At 36.6% G+C, this 19,042-nt stretch overlaps 1 protein-coding gene across 1 annotated transcript; it reads right to left on the bottom strand.

The window, feature by feature from the left end:
- Positions 1 to 7,834: 7,834 nt before the first annotated feature.
- On the bottom strand, positions 7,835 to 11,322 carry LOC104239274 (serine carboxypeptidase-like 40). The gene is made up of 8 exons (XM_009793869.1): positions 10,921 to 11,322; positions 10,219 to 10,326; positions 9,836 to 10,110; positions 9,317 to 9,577; positions 8,652 to 8,767; positions 8,312 to 8,404; positions 8,089 to 8,200; positions 7,835 to 8,011 (listed from the first exon to the last, which is right to left on the bottom strand). Exons 1-8 carry the CDS (start codon positions 11,294 to 11,296, stop codon positions 7,835 to 7,837), a joined length of 1,518 nt encoding a protein of 505 aa, XP_009792171.1. The 5' UTR covers positions 11,297 to 11,322.
- Between the last annotated feature and the right edge of the window lie 7,720 nt (positions 11,323 to 19,042).

Below are 19,042 nucleotides of genomic sequence, written 5' to 3'. Positions count from 1 at the left end.
ACGTAATTGTGCATTAATTGTTATTGGGAGTTAATTTGCGCTTTTATAACTTAATTTAGTTCTATATAATAATTTAAGGATTTTTAGAATTTAGTTTTAGGAAATAAAAGAATAAAAAAGAGCAAAAATATAAAGAAAATCGGAATTGGGCCTCTTCTTCAATTTCAAACCACAAGCCCAAATAATTGCCCAACCTTCCCCATGACCCGGTCCATCTCCACACGGGTCGACCCGGTCCGCCCCATAACCCCAATACCCAACCCCTCTTCATTTTTCATTATTCCCAAAACAAAAAAAAAAAAAAAAAACAAACTCAAAAAACCCTAAAACCTAAACTAAACTATCCGCCCCCACCCTCTTTTCTTCTTCTCCAAAATCCCAAACACCCCAAGCATCCATGGCAGCCTTTCCACCTCCTCACGCCTAGAACAAGCTCCAACACCATCGTCGAACGAGCTCCAAATGACCATCGTTGCTGTGTCTTCTTCTCAACCCCGTCGTCGCTGCTTCATCTTCAGCTGCCTCGTCAAGCTCGAGCATGAGCTCGCATGGCTGTTGGTCGCCGTGTCTTCAGCTTCACCTGCTGCTCGACGACCATGCTGCCCCCAGCTCCACCATAATACCATCGTTGCCATTGATTCATCTCCTTCGTTAAGCTCGAAGCTTGCTCGACATCCATGGCTGCCACTGCTGCGTCGTCTGCTTCTTCAGTCCGTGCTGCTGCTTTTTCTCCTCCATTCCAGCTGCCTCGACTGTTTCTGCTGCTTCTACTAAGATCCAGCCATGACGAGCAGCTGCTCCCAACCAAACGACCCTACTGTGCACGTCGAGCAGCTGAGTCTAAAACAAACCTCCACTGCTGCGTCGTCTGCTTCATCTTCTTCGTTTCGTCTGAGCTCAAGTTGAGTGGTCGAGTTCCCGAGCTCCAGCCATGGACGTGGGGCTTCACTTCACTTCTCTCCATCCAAACGACCAGCTGCTACTGCTTCTTCTTCGCTACATCCAAACAGACCCCATCGTTGTTGCTTCACGTTTGCTTCACCTCTTTCAGTTGCTTCTTAGGATCATCTCCGTCGTTTGTTCGAGTTTTGGTTGGGCTCGTCAAAACAGTCCATACCTAGTTCGAGTTTGTCGTTTCGATCCGGTTAGTGGGTTTTGAGTTTCATTTTTGTCCGTAATTTGTTTTTGATATTCTCAAATCTAAAATCGGCAAAGGTTTGTTTTGTTTCGTAATTTTTTAGTTTGTTCATGTGAAATTATTAGTTTAATGTTTGTTAGATTCAAATTAAAGTTTAATTAATTATTTCTTCAGTTTGTTTCATGTGTTATGTATTTTTTCAGAAATTGTTAATGTTTGTTAGATTCAAGTTTAAATTCATAATTGTTTCTTCTTCGATTTTGTTTTGTTATTTGTCTAAAAGAATTTAGTTGTAATAGGGAAAAATGTTGGTTTAATCATTTGAATCCGTCATGTTTTGTTGTTTAAAATAGATTTAATTCATGTTCATCTTTGTTTGAAGTTCATTTTTAATCGAGTGATTTAATGTGAGTTTTTGTTTTGGTTTTTGATTTGTTGATTTAGTTTGAATCATGTATTGTATTGTTAATATTGTTGTTTCCTTGCTCATCCATTTTGATATAAGTTAACCAGGATTGGTTCCCAATATGGTTAATTTATTTTCATTAATTTGAAGTTGTATGATTCATCTGTGTTCATGTGATTTGTTGTTTGAATTTATTTAGAAATTGGTCATATTGGCTATATTTTGGTTGAGATTGATTATGTGATTGGTTATAGCTGATGGGGGTAGTTTGGTAAATTGCAGTACATTCAGGGGTAAAATGGTAATTGCAATAAGGTCGGAGGGGTAGTTTGGGAATTGAACATTTTGAATAATTCTTTATGTTAAGCATGAGGGACAAAATATAATGGGGTGTAGGTGATATAATTGTTTAATATAATGGGGGACAAGACATAATGTAGTGGAGGGGAATATTGTAATTGTTTATGTTAGGCATGGGGGACAAGATGTAATGGGGTGGGGTTGATACAATTATTTAATATAATGGGGGACAAGACACAAAATAGTGGGGAATAATTCATTTGTTTAAGAAAGTGGGAAACAAAGCATGCTTTGAGGGGAATATTTCGGGTTGGAGATTCAAGATAAGAGTCTTGTTATATATAGGGTCATTTGACACATTATAGGGACAGACTTTTACAAGAGAGACTTTTACACTTGAGAGCTGAGACTGAAAAAAAACGGGCAGTTTAAAAAAGAAAGAGAGTTTTTGGACTGGAACTAAAAAAGGGATTTCTACACTTAAGAGTCAAGACTCGAGAGGAGGAAGACTTAGAGTTGAACTTGAAAGAATTTTAAGAAATCAGAATTTGAGAGTAAAAGAGAAAGACAATTTGAACTTTTACTCGAATAATTTCCGTTTGCCTTTCCTCAAGTGTTATTCAAAATCAGTAAACTAATGCATCTTGTATCCGTCTCTCTTCTGCTTTGACTGCGATTGCACTTTGGTATTGCTGATTTTTCAATCCGTTACTGGATTATTCTACTGGTCGTTACTGGTTTTGCGGTGTTGCTGAACCTGTTGTTGCTGTGTTATTACTGCTGCTGACTCCTCCTTCTTTTCTTCTTGTACTGCCATTTCCAGGTACATATTTGTACACTCTCGGCTTGAAGCGAAATGAAATATTAATCAGGCTTTGTTCCTGTTGAATTCCTCCTGTTTAGATTTGTGTTTGAATATAATTTTCCTTTCTTTGTATAAAAATGTAGTTGACTGATTAATGAGTAATGAGGTTGCATATGTATAACTTCTTCATCTAATAATGTTAGTTTAAATTAATCGAAGAACAGGTAATCTGTTTTGATATTATTGTGCGTTAATCTCATGTTCCAGTGTTATTAAATAATAGAATATAGAACGGAAGCAATCTCTCTTTGTACAAACTCGATTGCAATTTTCCATTTGCATTAGCCGTAAACTAATAACTAATAAGTTCGACTTTTTCAGCATGTAATTAATTGAGGGATTTCCTTTTATTTTTAGAGACGAACTTAATAGAAGAAATGTAGTCACTATAGGTTTATCCTTTTAAATAAAATGAGACGAGCCTCGCCAAATAAAACACACAGATTGCGGGGCCCTCATAAATGCATGCGCTAATTACTTAGAATTTGGGATAGATTGTTTAGTGAATTTCACTGCCTTCCCCAAAGATAATAACGCGTTAGCCTCTTTAGACGCGATTTAATTAAATTACTTTCTTAAACTCGGGTGCACATTTATGTGACCCAAATCCAAATCTCAGCGGAGTCGAAATGTGTCTCTAATCACGGGTACATTGATTGTGACGTGGTTCGAGATGCATGTCCATGACGTTGCAAATTCCTTTTAAAAAAATAAGAATGAGATGAGCCTCCCCGAATAAAAATACAAAATTGCGGGGCCCTCAGTAAATATTTGCTTTAAAATTTCTTAGACTTCAGGATGGACCATTTAGCAAAATTCCACGGCCCTACCCAAAGTAAATGATACGCTAGTCACTTTAGGTGCGCCTTTAATAATTTAATTTCCTTAAACTCGGGTGCACATTTATGTGACCCAAATCCAAATCTCAACGGAGTCAAAGTGTGTCGACGACCACAGATACATTGATTGTGACGCGGTTCGAGATACATTTTCACAACGTTGCAATTCCTTGTAAAAATAATAATGATAATTATGAAAGCGGTACCGAGTTAAAATTTGCACATAAGTTCATTTATATAAATCAGATAATCAAGCCGAATATGACAGTTGAGCGACCGTGCTAGAACCACGGAACTCGGGAATGCCTAACACCTTCTCCCCGGTTAACATAATTCCTTATCCGGATTTCTGGTGCGCAGACTGTAATATGGAGTCATTCTTTTCCTCGATTCAGGATTAAATTGGTGACTTGGGACACCCTAAATCTCCTAAGTGGCTACTCTGAAATAAACAAACAAATTCCGTTTCGATTGTCCTTTAACTGGAAAAAACTCCTACGCCCCCCGCGGGGGCGGAAAAAGGAGGTGTGACAAGTTCTACTGAGTTACCAAGATAAAAAAAACAAATGCTAGAGAAAATTGCAGGAATAATCGCTGGAGTGGATATGAAATTCTTAAACAAGACTATTATTTATAATTTTTAAAACTATGACATTCTTAATTTTTAATTTTATTACTCAAACACGTCTATTAAATTATTTTTATTTAATCTTCAAAAAACTTATTCTCATTAATACAAGGTACACGTCGTGCAAAGTGCGTCCTTTAAGACTAATCTATATCTATCTATATCTACATCTATATCTATACTATATTAAAAGCACGAAGGTCCTTAGCGAAATATCGTTCGCCTTTTTTGTCCCTCTAAAAATAAATTTCACACTAAACAAAATAGTCATTTTATTATTTTTCTACTCTTTAGGAATAGTCATTTAATTAAGTTCCTAATATTTTGGAATAGTCATTTAATTATATTTAAAGATAATCATTTAATTAGGACGTTGTAATCAACTAAAATTTTAGTTATTAGATCTTTTCTTATTTGAAATATGTAAGAGTTGTCGGTTAAAATTTTTACCTTATTAAAAAAAGAGATAAAGAAGCAATAGCCCTAGAAAAAAACGTTATACTCGGAAGACAACATAAAAATTAAAAATCCTAAGAAACGAAATAAAGAAACCCAAATTACGGATGAACTAATTACTCTGCAGTTTGTAATGATTTATTTAATAGAATGAAAAAGATTCATTTTTGAAAACTTGAACCCTGAAAAGACTCGACAAAAAAACACAGCATTGTGACCTCACTTATATATTATCAACATGAAGCAAGTGAAAAAACACACACTTGAACTATTCAAAATCATCAAGATCTCTCTCTCAAGTGTGCTGCCATTTTCAAGTGACTTCAAGACTTTAAGAACAAAGCGATAACAGAACGAAGGACTAGTTTCCAACATTGTGTTACCATATGTCCTTAGTTTTATTGTACCTTTTTAGAGTGATCTGTTTGTAATTCCTACTTAGCTTAGTTAGAAGCATTCTATAGGAAATCGTTTGTAAAATAATAAACCTTGTGTTTGTGTTTTGGCTAGAGTTAGTCAAAGTGTGAGCTGTGAAACAAAGTTATTACAAGTAGGTGAGAGATTAAGAGGTGAATTCCTAGATTGCAAGAGTTTGTAATCTAAAGTTTGCTCAATTAATGAAGTTGAAATCCTACTAGTGTAGGTCGTGATTTTTAATCCCGTGAGCTAAGAGTTTTCTACGTAAAACTATGCTGTATCATTTACTTATCGCTGAGTACGCATGTTCTTTAGTAAATGATAGAGAACCAGTTCTCTATATAGTTTGGTGGACCCTAAGTTTCCATCAGAGGACATTATATAGTTGATTAAGGCCCATAGAAACACACTTGTATATTTCAGTAGTTCTTGACAAAAGTGTTCAGCGAGCTAATTCACGCACACACTTTAACTATTCAAACTATGGTTGTGACGTCCCGTCTCGGTCCCGTCCCGCGTTCCGTCCCGTCCCACTTTATTTTAAACGGGATAGGCCAATGTTAAATGGGACACGGGATGGGACGGGACGACCATTTCGTCCCGTCCCGTCTCTGCTGTCCCGCGAGTTTTTATGGTATATTTGTGGAATTTCTATTTTATTTGATAAGTATAAAACAAATCCAACTTATGCACCGACCATTAACGAAATGATTGCACAATTTAAAAAGTATTTTTTCTCTATTCCTCAAGTTTATTTAATTTCTACAATACTTAACCCGTATTTAAAATTAAGAGGTGCAAAGGAATTTGTTCGTAAAATTTATCAAAATTTAGCAATTCAAGAAAATGAACAACCATCTCTCGAAGACTTCCAAGCTAACATATATTCTTATGCTAGAATCTACATCAATGTTTGATAAATATAAATCTATGGAAACAACGGTGGTGAAACTGCTCCTTCTACTTCTAAGTCTAGAGTAGAAGTTCTATGGGAATATATGGATGATATAACATGTTTTGATTCATCTATTGATGATGAACTTGATTCTTAGCATCGGAGAATGCTTTTAGCGCAACAATATTTCAAATCGGAGATCACAAACATTCATAAGCAAAGGACAACCTAGAGATTTCCATCTTATTAAGAGATTGGATTAATGCAGAAAGAAGAAATCTTGGTTTTGAAAAATTAACCAATTGGGAAGAAGAAAAATACAATGAGATACTTCGCATTGGGACCAATGACGGCATGGAGCTCATAGAACATCAATCAACATTGCCAATTTCAGAACAATGTCCGAGAGAAATTATAGATAAGTTACAACGAAGCTATATAAGAGCTTACAAATATTAGTATGATAATTTGTAATTGGCTATCAAGAGTCCTAGTTCAAACAAAACCCTTCCTAGAAGGTGGCTGCGTCGATTAGGTGCTCTTCAAAAGATTTATATTTGTACGTGAGATTTTAAAGTTCTATTAATAAAATAAAAGGCTCTAAGCATTTTTTTATGAATTGTCTTACACTCTTACTTAGTTACTTAATGGCTTGAAATTGTATTAAATAAATTATAACTCTATTATAATTACTAGAATATTTCATTACAAGTCTTTTGTTTTAATATTTTATAATTCTTTATTTAGTTTTCCAATTTTCGTTTTAACATTTAAGTTTATTAAATAAGTCAAAAAATTAGTCGTTGCTAACTTTAAAAACTTAGTCATTGTCAAAAAACTAGCCGTTGCCAAACTTAATGCTTAAATAATTTCTTTTAAAAAACAGCCCACTTAAGGCCTGCCATCCCGTCCCGTTCCGTCCCATCCCATCCCGTCCCATCCCGTTTGTTAGTGGGACGGGATGAGACGATCATTTCGTCCCGTTTATCCCGTCCTGTTTCGTCCCGTCCCGCCATCGTTCCGGCTAAATTCGTCCCGTTCCTTCCCGTCCCGTTAATTTTGTCCCGTCCCGTTGGACACCCATAATTCAAACATGACTTTTTCACTAGGAAACTTTTGGGGAAACAAGATTTTTAGCTATAGGTGGTACAACTCAAAGTGCTTTTCTTACCAATCTTTTCTCACTAGATTTAAGTCTTTCATATATCTATATTACACAATATTTAACTTATGGCCACGCTAATATATAATTTTATCAATAAACGCATAGAAACAATATATTAAAAGATTCATATTATCACAATTTTATCGCGTTTATCAAATTATCAACGGGTGTATATGTCAAAGAGTCTCTTTACTAGGCTTTTTCAATTTCTTCGCGACAAGCTTGAGGAGGCGCATCAATAGCTTCACTTGTGGGGGAGTATTACGATAGAATCTAAGTATAGGCGGAGTCAGGATTTTAAATTTATGGGTTCTGGATTTTAATTGCCTTAAGTTACATGGTTCTAAATTAATAATCTATACATACTCAATGAATTTTTAAGACAAATACAAGATTTGAACCAAAGCTACTGGGTTCGGTCGAACTCGCTTTCGACACTCTAGCTCCGCCCCTGAGTCTAAGGCTTGATATCCTTATTATATAACTTTATGGGTAAATAACGAGGAAATAATTTCTAGTGACCACTTACAATAGAATAAAATAATTTTTTCAAAACCTCTTATGTGTAAAATAACCAACAATACGTAATATTGCATAGATAAGAAGGTAAAAAAAGAAAGGAAGCCATTAATATTGTAATTATTTTGTTTCATTGTGACGTTTTGACTAAAATCCACGTGTACATTATTAAAAAGACAAAGAAAATTATAATTGTCAATATAGGATTATATAACTACGTTATTATTTTTGTGTTTTGGTGAATTGGGGAGCTCTGTTCCTGCAAGGAAGTGCTTAACCAGTGAAAGAGCTCTAGCAGGCTGATAACTTGGCACTTGATGTCCTGCTCCTCTCACTGTAGCAAATGTCAAGTTTCCTACGTATATTTGTGCATATCCACCAACCTAAATATATAAAAAACAAGAAATAACCCAAATAGCCGCTTACACAACTGCTTAAATTAAAAATAACCGACACACACCTCATCATTGTGGAACCAGGGATACCAAGCTGTTTTAATTGGAAGCTTCATCTTCTTAATAGATTTCTTAGTCGACGTTACTGGTACGATTCCATCAGTGTCCCCGCTGCATCTACAGACCCATGTATAAATAAATTAAAACCATTAAGAAATTTAATAACACTATAGAAAAGAAAAGAAAAAAAACAAGAAAATGGTGGCTTGAGGAGTTAAAAGTGTTCACCTGAACATCCATAGTCGTACTCCATTTGCCATAAGTTCTTTGAGAAGAGGAATTATTGTTAATGGGCTATCCGTCCAACTTTCTATGACATCACTGCAATATTTATAACTTTATGTCATAAGCATCATAATTGGTAACTTGATAAAAATTATAATTATGCTACTATGATAGGTTTAAATTGCACTGATAGCATTAACAATAGTTTCAGTGTCGATGTAACTTAAAATCTTATTTTTCTCTATGTTTTGATTTGACAAAAACAGAAAACAGAGGAAAAAGGTAGTGGGGATCTATACAATGCAAATGAAGATTGTCTAAATTAATTATGTAGTGAAAATACCTGCATGGCTGCCAATTATACTTAATTTTGGTGACATTGGCATGGAGAAGCTTTTGAACATCGGGACGATTCATGTAGGCAATTACATAATCATCACTGCATGGATCGATCACTTGCTACAATATTCCAAAAATTAAATTTTCTTGTTAGTGCAAGTACTCTAAAAGAATACATCATGAATTTAATAAACAAAGTGCTACATACATATTTAAAGCTTCATTTACATAACAGAATCTTCCATATGTCCATTCTATACAAGGGCAAAGCTAATGGTCAACTGACCATCCTTCGTCGGAAAAATACATTGCGTATATAGGTAAAATATTATATTTTAGAGGTATATAATATATATTAAACACTCTTTGTCGGAATTTTTTTTCCACTTCTTTGAAGTTTGAACACCCTTGAGAAAATTCCTGGCGTCGCTACTGACTCTATAGACCATCTTTTTAACTTTATCATCAAGGTAACAAGGATAAGTTTTACTATTTTACATTAACATCAAGAGTCTCCATATGCTCGGTCATTTAAACTCGTCTCAGTACAATATTAAAAAAACTTAATTAGTTTGTCTTAGCACTGTAAGTTCTCTGCATTTTTTCAAGTGTGATTAGAAAAAATTCAAGCCAATCACAATTGTCAAAAACTCTAGCACAGTAACTTACTGAAGTTTTCTTGGGCTGAAGAGTGAGTTCGGAATTAGAGCATAAAGGGGCATAAATGTTGTAAACATCAATGGGTTCAGTATCAGCTATAGCAATATCAATGGCATTGTCGCACTCTTGTGATTGAGGAAGGGCCTTGTCTGAGAAATTGCAATATCTCTCAATTTGCTCTAAAATCTCATCTGGAATCAAGGCATGACTTGCATGGTACTCATACATCCCTTTTCTATCAGTCTCATAATTTATCACTGCATTGCCAATCTGCAATATTAAAAAAAAAAAAAATGGCAAGTAATTTCTTTGCATCTGGCTAAAACGATTATTGGTATAGTCTAGGCATCAAATTATAGCAAGAGAAAAAATGTCAAAGTAACTTTTTTAGATCTAATCTACCTAAGCTTTAGTGGACGATTATTGAAATAGTCTAGGCGCCAAATGTCAATGATTCACCCCTATATAAAAGAATCCAATTATGAAAAGCTATAAAAAGGGGAGATTAAAATAACTATGTAACGTTACCATTATCCCCTTTAGGTTGAGAAGAGTCTTCTTAGCAAGCTTGTTATGGTGGAGAATTGTTTGTGCCAATTGAGGTACAAAATGCCCAGCATAGCTCTCACCAGCAATATAAAAATCTCTATTTTTGTACTCTGGGAACCTCTGGATCCAATTCAATAAGAATATTACATTGTCAATGGCAGTATTTCTATCTCCATTTGATTTGACGTCAGAACTTGTATTTGAATATGAAAATCCTACTCCAGCTGGGGATTCCAAGAATAATACGTTTGCCTCTATAAATATGAGATAAATGTTCAGATTAAGTTTAAGTTAATTATTTTCCCAATTCCAACAAGAAAAAGTTATAAAACTCATTTAAAAAAATAATGAGTAATAATTACCATGATTCCATGCATAGTGATTTCTATACAATGTCTTTCCATTACTGTGGACTCTAAATGGTCCAAGTTCCTCCATAGCTCCATAGGCAATTGAAGAGCAACCAGGACCTATCAAAGATGTAATTCAACGCATTCAAAATCTAGAGTTAACGGATTTAGAATGAGCATAATCTTATATATATATATATGCACACATAGTTCGAGCCGAACCATCCTAGACCAGTCTCTATCTACACATCAATATTAACTATCTTACAACTTGTTTGGATGGTTGTTACCTATTGTATTGTACCATGTTATTACTTTAAATAATACAATGTTTGTTTTGATTGTTACTTAAATTTTATTGTATGGTATCGTTAAATTTGTCATTGCATAACAACGAAACGTGCCATTTATGTAACGACAAATTTGTGTGGTGGCGCCGTTACTTTTTTTTTCCTCCCATCTTGCCCTTCTTTATTATTAAATAATTATATTTTATCTTTCACCCTACTCTTTTATATAATAATTCTATTCTGTATCTTATTTTTTCTAAGTAATGTGCATAACATCATGAAACGATGACAAATGATACAATTTATCTAAATATTATATTAATTAAATAATACAATACATTATGAAACGACACGTGAAAACCATCCAAACAAGCCGTTACTAAGACAAAATGATTAATTATGTGAACAAACTAAATTTGTGTACCTCCATTAAGCCAAAGAAGCAGGGGCAATGACCTGGAATTCTCAGCTTCAACAAAATAATAAAACAATGCACGACCAGCAAATTCGTTGACTGTGACATATCCACCATATTGTTTGAATTTGACTGGTGGTTGACCTGACAATCTCTTGATTCGATCTTTATGTTTCAATCCCTCCTGAGGAAGAACAACTTTATCCAATTCTAAATAATCAAGGGCTGAGCTAAAATGGCTATTTTTGTCAATGGCTGAATCTTTTTTCAATAACTTAGTTAAGTAAAGTTTGCTAAGACCATGACTATGGCTCCTGTCAAGGCTTGAAGAAACAATTTGTGAAAGAGTGAGGGTTAAAAGGAGAAAGAAAGTGATTTTTTCCATGTCTTTTGATCGAATTTGGGAATGAAAATAGAATGAATTGATGGTTCTGTGTAATATCAATTGGAATTTCAAGAATAATTCATTTTGGGGTGGATCATTTGACTATAATATGAGATTTAATTACTTTAAAGGCAAGATTTCCTTATGGTTAACCATATATAAGTACAATCAAGCAAGATCTTTGCTATTCAGTATTTTTACACTACAAGTATGTTCACAAAGTGAACTTGAATTTTAAAAAAGGTTTTCTATGGAAAATACACTCCCAATAATGTGCGGTAGGATCTAGTTTCCAAGTTTATTATGAATCTTATATAGACGTTTGTTGGACTGTACTTTTCATTTGAGCCTTGTATATTTATACCAATTGTATTCCTTGAAAATTATTTTTAGGGTTGATTTTTCTCGCACAAAATATTTTCTCGGGAAATGACTTCTATCCAGTCGTACAAAATGTATCCATACTTTAAGTTGTCTAAATTCATACTAAATCACCCTTAATCTCAAATCCCCTGAAATTCCATATCGCATCTCGAATTAGTTTTGCTCTAACACCTCTTTCTTCATAGCGAAACGGGCTTACATGTGTCTTTAGTGGGATTCATTCATCCAAAAACATAAAAAGAAGAATTCTTTTAAACGGCACAAAAAAGGCCCTTTTTGGCCTAAATTTAATACGAAGTGAATCTAATAAAAGAAAACCAAATATGACGTTTGGTTTCAAAGTATGCGGTCATGAAAGATGAATATATATTTCATTTTATTCTACAAAAACTAAAAAGTAGTGTCGCAACTGTGTCGAAACTCTCCTGTTTTGCGTCATAAGATATTCTGAAAGACCAGATGTTATTGCCCTCAAACCTTTCTATGATAAGGTCATTTGTCCGATTTTTTTTTGGCCCGTCTATAATAGAGTATTGGGAATAAAACTTCCACAGAAACAATATTTATGGTTATAACAACGAAACAATAATGTAGTATTGAAATATGATAATCAACAAGAATAAAAAGATCAACAAAAATATAAAGATTTTTAACGTGGAAAACCCTTCTAAATAAGGGGAAAAATCACAAATCCGAGAGGAGCAAAGCAATTCACTATAATAAGGAATTTTACACCCAGTAGTCCCGAGTAAAATACTCCAGGGACCACTATACTCAAAAGGAATAACTCTCTTTTAAGATTCTCATCTCACTACAATATTGCCCACACTCTTTATTTTCCCTCACAGGCGGTGGCCTGTGAATACCTCACACTGCTCTCTAATTTTCAGATATATTTTCCTCTGAAATTTGTGTGATCAAATGAGAAGCTGAAGGCTTCTATTTATAGGAAGAAATGTCACAACTCTTAACCAATAGAAGTTGGTTTCCTGCAACTTGCGATTTGCGAATTGCAAATCGAGAACCAAAACTAATTTTGGCCAAAATTGGTTTTGGCATCTGTTTCCTCCTTTTTGTTTTCTTGATAGGGATGGACCACAAAATCTCCCCTACAGACTCATTCACCTGAAGGAGGTAACACTGGACTTCTAGCTTGAGTGCATGCCGACAAGCTCTTTGCACAACTCGAAGTTGTCTATTGGTACCACATTGGTCAGCATATCTGCAGGATTCTCACTTGTGGAAATCTTCAGGACTTGCAGAGATTCACTCTCCACCATTTATCAGATCCAGTGATATCTCACATCGATGTGTTTGGTCTTTACATTGTCCATGGATTTCTTGCTCAAGTCTATTGCACTTTGACTATCACAATAGACAACATACTCCTCCTGTTGCAAGCCAAACTCTTGAAGGAACCGTTTAAGCCATATCATCTCCTTGACAGCTTCAGTAGCGGCAATGTACTCCGCTTTAGTTGTAGAGAGTGCGACACACTTCTGCAACCTCGACTACCATGATATAGCTCCCCCTGAAAATATAAACAAATATCTAGTTGTGGATTTTCTGTTATTATGTCACCTGCCATATCAGCATCTGTATAGCCCTTAAAGATTGGATCAGATCCTCCAAAATACAAACAATCTCTTATGGTACCTCTCAGGTACATAAGTATCCACTTGACTGCTTCCCAATGTTTTTTTCCAGGATTTTCAAGAAACATGCTGATAACACCAACTGCGTGAGCAATATCAGGTCTAGTGCATACCATTGCATACATCAAACTTCCGACGACAGAAAAATAAGGAACTTTGGTCATGCTCTCCATTTCCTCCATTGTTGTAGGACACATCTCCTTGTTCAACTTCAGATGACTAGCAAGAGATATGCTGAGTGGCTTAGCATTCTTCATATTGAAGCATTTTAGTACACAATTCACTTCTCTTGAGACAGCCACAACGTTCTGCTTGTTTGCTCTTGAACAATCTTCATTCCCAGAATTTGTTGTGTTGGGCCCAAGTCCTTCATATCAAATGACTTGTATAAATCTCCCTTTAACTTTGCAATCAGTCCCTTGTCTTTTTCTACAATTAACATGTCATCCACATACAACAACAAAATAATAAAGTTATCGTCAGAAAATCTTTTGAAGTATACACATGGATCAGAATATGTCTGTATATAAGTTTGATTTTTCATGAATGAGTTAAACTTCTTGTACCACTGCCTTGGTGCCTACTTTAACCCATAAAGACTCTTATTCAGTTTGCACACCACACCATGTGTTTCCTTTCAGCTACTTCAAATCCTTCTGGCTATATAGATCTACTCTTCCAAATCTCCGTGAAGAAATGCATTTTTCACGTCCAACTGCTCCACTTCAAGATCTAGGCTAGCTGCTAAGCTCAAGATTGTTCAAATTGAAGTCATTTTGACAACATGTGAGAAAATTTCGTCAAAATCAATACCTTTCTGCTGTACGTGCAATAGAGCTTTGTATCTGACAACTTGCCATTTCCATCTTTCTTAAGTTTAAAGATTCATTGTTTTTACCCTTTGGAAGTTCAACCAGCTTATACGTGCCATTTTTCTGCATATATTTCATCTCTTCTTGCATGGCTTTTATCCACTGGTTCTTTCTAGACGGGACAACACCTCCTTAAGACTTTCTGGCTCCCCCTCATCACTGATAAAGACATACTATGTGTAAGGGTACCTACATGACTCTACCCCTAGTCTCTCTGATCTATGCAAAGGTTGAGGTTGTCCTTCTTCCTGAGTAGGGTACTCCACTTGCTCGACATCATCATCAAGTTGCTCCCCCTGCTCAATAACCTCACCAGGTTGCTCCCCCTGCTCGTCAACCTCGTTGGTTGTACTTTCTGCACTTGTGGGATAGTTCGAAGTAGAAAGAATAGTAACAAGGTTAGGTATTATACCATTCTTTGCCTTCTCTGACTTGGTCATCTGCAGTTCCAACTTCACTTTCTTGGAAAACTACATCTCTGCTTCTGATGACCTTCTTCTTTATAAGATCCCATAATCTGTACCTGTACTCTTCATCTCCATATCCGATGAATATGCAGGGAATATATTTTCATCCAACTTTGTTCTCCGCTCCTTTGGTACATGTGTAAAAGCTCTGCAACCGAACACCTTCAAATATGAGTAAGATACCTCCTTTTCGATCCAAACTCTCTCTGGGATGTCAAACTCCAATGGAACTAATGGACACCTATTGATCAGGTAATAGACTGTCTGAACTACTTCACCCCATAATGACTTAGGTAGTTTATGTCACGACTCAAACCGATGGGCCGCGACGGGTGCCCGAGTCCTACCTGTCAAACATCATTAAGAATGCATCTTAGATGTAAACCTGAATAACATCTGCTGAATTACGAGAATAATGCACATGAAGGAAATCTACACAAAAAGGCATACATACATATACGTACAACATACAGACAACTATATAACTCAGAACTGGAAGCCGGCAAGGCCACATACTATCCAACTAGACATACTATCTATAGACCTCTAATAGAAATATAACTGTACAAAGAGGGGACTGAGCCACGTCATACCTATATATATATATAGATATATCGTACCAAAATCAAAAGCAACTTCGGATCAAGTGGAGCATGCCAACTCTCGCTAATCAAGGATCCTAATAAGGGGGACCGTCAGCTTGCCTACCTACACCTACGGGCATAGAACGCAGGACTCGTGAAAAAATGTACTGATTATGTAAGGCATGGAAATCAATACGTAAATGACATAGATGAAATATGGAATAAAGAAATCCATCTATAAATCTGAATAACTTTGTAAATTCTGAAACATTTATAATGTTATGCACATGCGTACAAATGTCGTGTCATGCATAGGTATGGGTGTATATAATATCATCAAGCCACTAAGGGTATTGCATCATATCATCTCGGCCACTGTAGGCAACATCATCAACATATACTAACTAATCAGGTGGTGGTACGTATATAACGCCGTAACCTTTTTCCCATATCCCATATACATAAATATATACATATAAATACGCGTATATAACGCCGTCTGGTCATGAGTCAATGTATATGCATAAATGAATAAAATGCATGGAAATATGTTAAAAATCTCAATATTCTTTTCGGATAAACTTTATCAACTACATATCATTTTGAGACCCATGAACAGAGGATATAATAATATGTCACATGGGGAATCAAGAACATAGAGACGCCTAGTACTTCTATGAATAGAGTCGTTTATGAAAACTGTGTATTTGCTCATTTCTTCTGTATAATTGGACCATGCCAAAAAGAAGGAAGAGGTAGCCTTAACATACCCGGAGTAGGGAAAACTCCGTATATTACTCTTGGCGAAGATTGCACTGTACTCTTAGAACCACAAAATTTTACGTTGCCACGATTCTAACTACGCGTGGTCTTCTCATTACAGCACGCTCTTTTATCAAATTGTCTTGTGCATTATTCCAGATGATGTTTTGTGTAGTTGGTAGGGAACGAGAGTGGAGGGTGTGTCTTAATCTAGGCTTGATACATTTCCGCCATCTGATGCTTCAACCTCCGGACCTGCTCTTGCAATTCCGATTCCGACTCAACAATCTCCCTTGGTGGGTCTACAACCCTAGTGTTTGTTTCCTTGCTAGCCATAACTATTTGACGCTTTGATCGAGTGTTGTATGGATGACTTGCTAGGATGCCAACAAACTAACCACCTTCCTGAAATTAAATAAAGATAACAGAGGACAACAACACAAAACCACCATGTTAGCGTTAGGGCATTTATCAAATAATAATATCACGTTATGTGCAATGCACCTAGCAACAATTAACGGTTCTAAAATGGCTTTGAGGGTTACCAGGTCATATGGCATCATCCCAATTTACTTATTTCAATCCTTCATTCTCTTTCTTTTCCAACACCTCGTATCACTCTTTTCTTTTTCTTTCTCTTTTTATCTTGAACCAAAAATGATTTGATCGAGCCCGATGTAGGTTGCCTACGTATCATGTCCCTCATGAATCAGACCAAGTGTAGTTCTGGAAGAGTGATGAAAAATAAACTAAAAATAAAATCTTTTGGGATTTTTCATTTTAAAACTTTTCGATATTAAAATACAATGGGAAGTACTATAATGAAAGACATGACAGACTCGACTACACTATGACAAACTCTAACACTACCTAAAGGATTTGGTACTCCTAGACAAGACACGAAAGTAAAAGGCAACATAATACAATCTCAAAACATCTAAATAGAATGACTCCTCAAGCTGCCCCTGAATGCAACGGTCCTAGCTGAGACGGGTCTGATGAAGGTCCGGAAAGCCCTGTCAATCCTGTCGAATCTAAGCTCTGTATTATACCCTGCAAGGACACCTCGAAGCTGGGAATGAGAATCCTGGAATACGCGCCTGCATCTGGAAGGCTGACTCTAGTAAGGTACTCACGGTGCTGTCCCATGTTTTCTACCAACCCTGCCAACTGTGATCTCAATGACTGAAGTGTAGCTCGAACCCCAACCCTTTCTGCTGCATGGGCCTCCTCTGCCTGGGTAAATCGATCCATCAACTGTCTAAGTAATATCTGTGAGGTGGCCTCCTCGTCAAATACTCCTCTAACATGTCGGGGCAATGGCCTGCTAACCCCCCAGTGAGTAGACTGTAGCCATATGAGGTACTCATGGGTAAACCCAGGTGAATGCGGGTCAGCTGCTAAAGTATCTCTACCCATCTTCATTGCATGACGCCAACAGATCTAGATGTCGACCTCCCTGTGAGGTATAGTATCAAATTCCCTAGTGAAGTCACGAGAATCAGGAATGTAGGGGACTTCTTGTCGCCTCCCTAATTGACGCATCACTCTAGCAGGGGTATATGGTCTAGTACACCAAAGTCCAATCAGTACCAAGAAGTCCTGCACGTGAGATCCTGCTAAGATCACGTCCAAATCAATCTATATGTATGACCACGAAATCTTCTCCTCAGTCAAGGATCCTAAATAATCAACCCAAGCCTGAACTCCGAGTGGTAAGGCAAACTTATCGAATGTCATTCTATGCTCGATGCACTTCACTCGATCTCTCAGACAATGGTCAATCACATCTTTCTCAAACATGGCGGCGGGATGTAAGTGTTCCATCATCCACAGCTGTAGCAACAAGTTGCTTCCCTCAAAGAACCTCCCACCTTCTTGAATCCTGGTCAAAGCACGATACATCTCTGCCAAAATTGTCGGAAGCAAGGTGACTTTACTACTGTGTTTATCATGGAAAAGTGCAAAGGCTATGTCACGACACGAATCATAGGGCCGCGATGGGCACTCGATGCTTTACTCAACCGAGTACCAACGTAACATATCTTTCTTATCATACTATCATGAGTAAATGAGCCATAAAACCGGTCCTATAAGGCCGACATGACCATTTGTAAACTCTAAACATAGGCCAACAAGGCCATACAAGTGTCCCTATACCTGACATCTGTCTACAAGCCTCTAAGAGTACATAAAATCATAAAGATCGGGACAGGACCCCGCCATACCAATCAATACATATACAAAGCATACTGACCAACTAGGCAACTCCGGAGCAAGTGGAGTGCACCAACACCTTCGCTGAGCTGATAGCCTACTAGGAGGATTGTCAACCTATCAATCGGGACCTGCGGGCATGACACGCAACATCCCCAGGCAAAAGGGATGTCAGTACTAATAAAGTACCGAGTATGTAAGGCAGGAAAGCATAAACAAGAACAATAATGTAAAGAGAGATAGAGGAGATACAACCTGTAACATCTGAGTGCCTCTGGGGGCTACTAACATGAAATTCATAATACATATATATACATGAACTTTTTAAAAACATTCGCCTCTGTGGGCATCATCATCATCATATCGTACCCGACCTCAAAGAGGACTCGGTAAAAACGTACCCGGCCATCATAAGGCTCGGTAGAATCGTACCCGGCCACGTGGAGCTCGGTAAACCCAACTGATCAGTGGTTGCACAATAGGTGCCATACCCGGCCGACTATAGCATGGCTCGGTAGAGTAAAATAGATACATATATATAATGCATGCTCGACTCATGGAATCACGTTCTAACCCTTTCGGAGTGATGTAAGGTCATTGCACCTTCGATTAACATTATGGACATCCCTACCATCAATATGAACCTTAGTGGGATTTAAGGATCATACACACTTGTTTAGAATAACTTTATAAGGAAAGAACAACATGGACAACCTTAGTTTCTAGGAGTAGATCCGTTATGAATTAGCGTACCGTTTATGTTCATGTCACTTTAGATCATGCCAAAAGAAAGAAGTAAGTGCCT

Source organism: Nicotiana sylvestris, chromosome 9, assembly GCF_000393655.2.
Source record: "Nicotiana sylvestris chromosome 9, ASM39365v2, whole genome shotgun sequence".
In the NCBI taxonomy this organism is placed as follows: Eukaryota; Viridiplantae; Streptophyta; class Magnoliopsida; order Solanales; family Solanaceae; genus Nicotiana; species Nicotiana sylvestris.
Note: the sequence above shows the minus strand (reverse complement) of the source record. Positions and strands in the feature narration are given on the sequence as shown.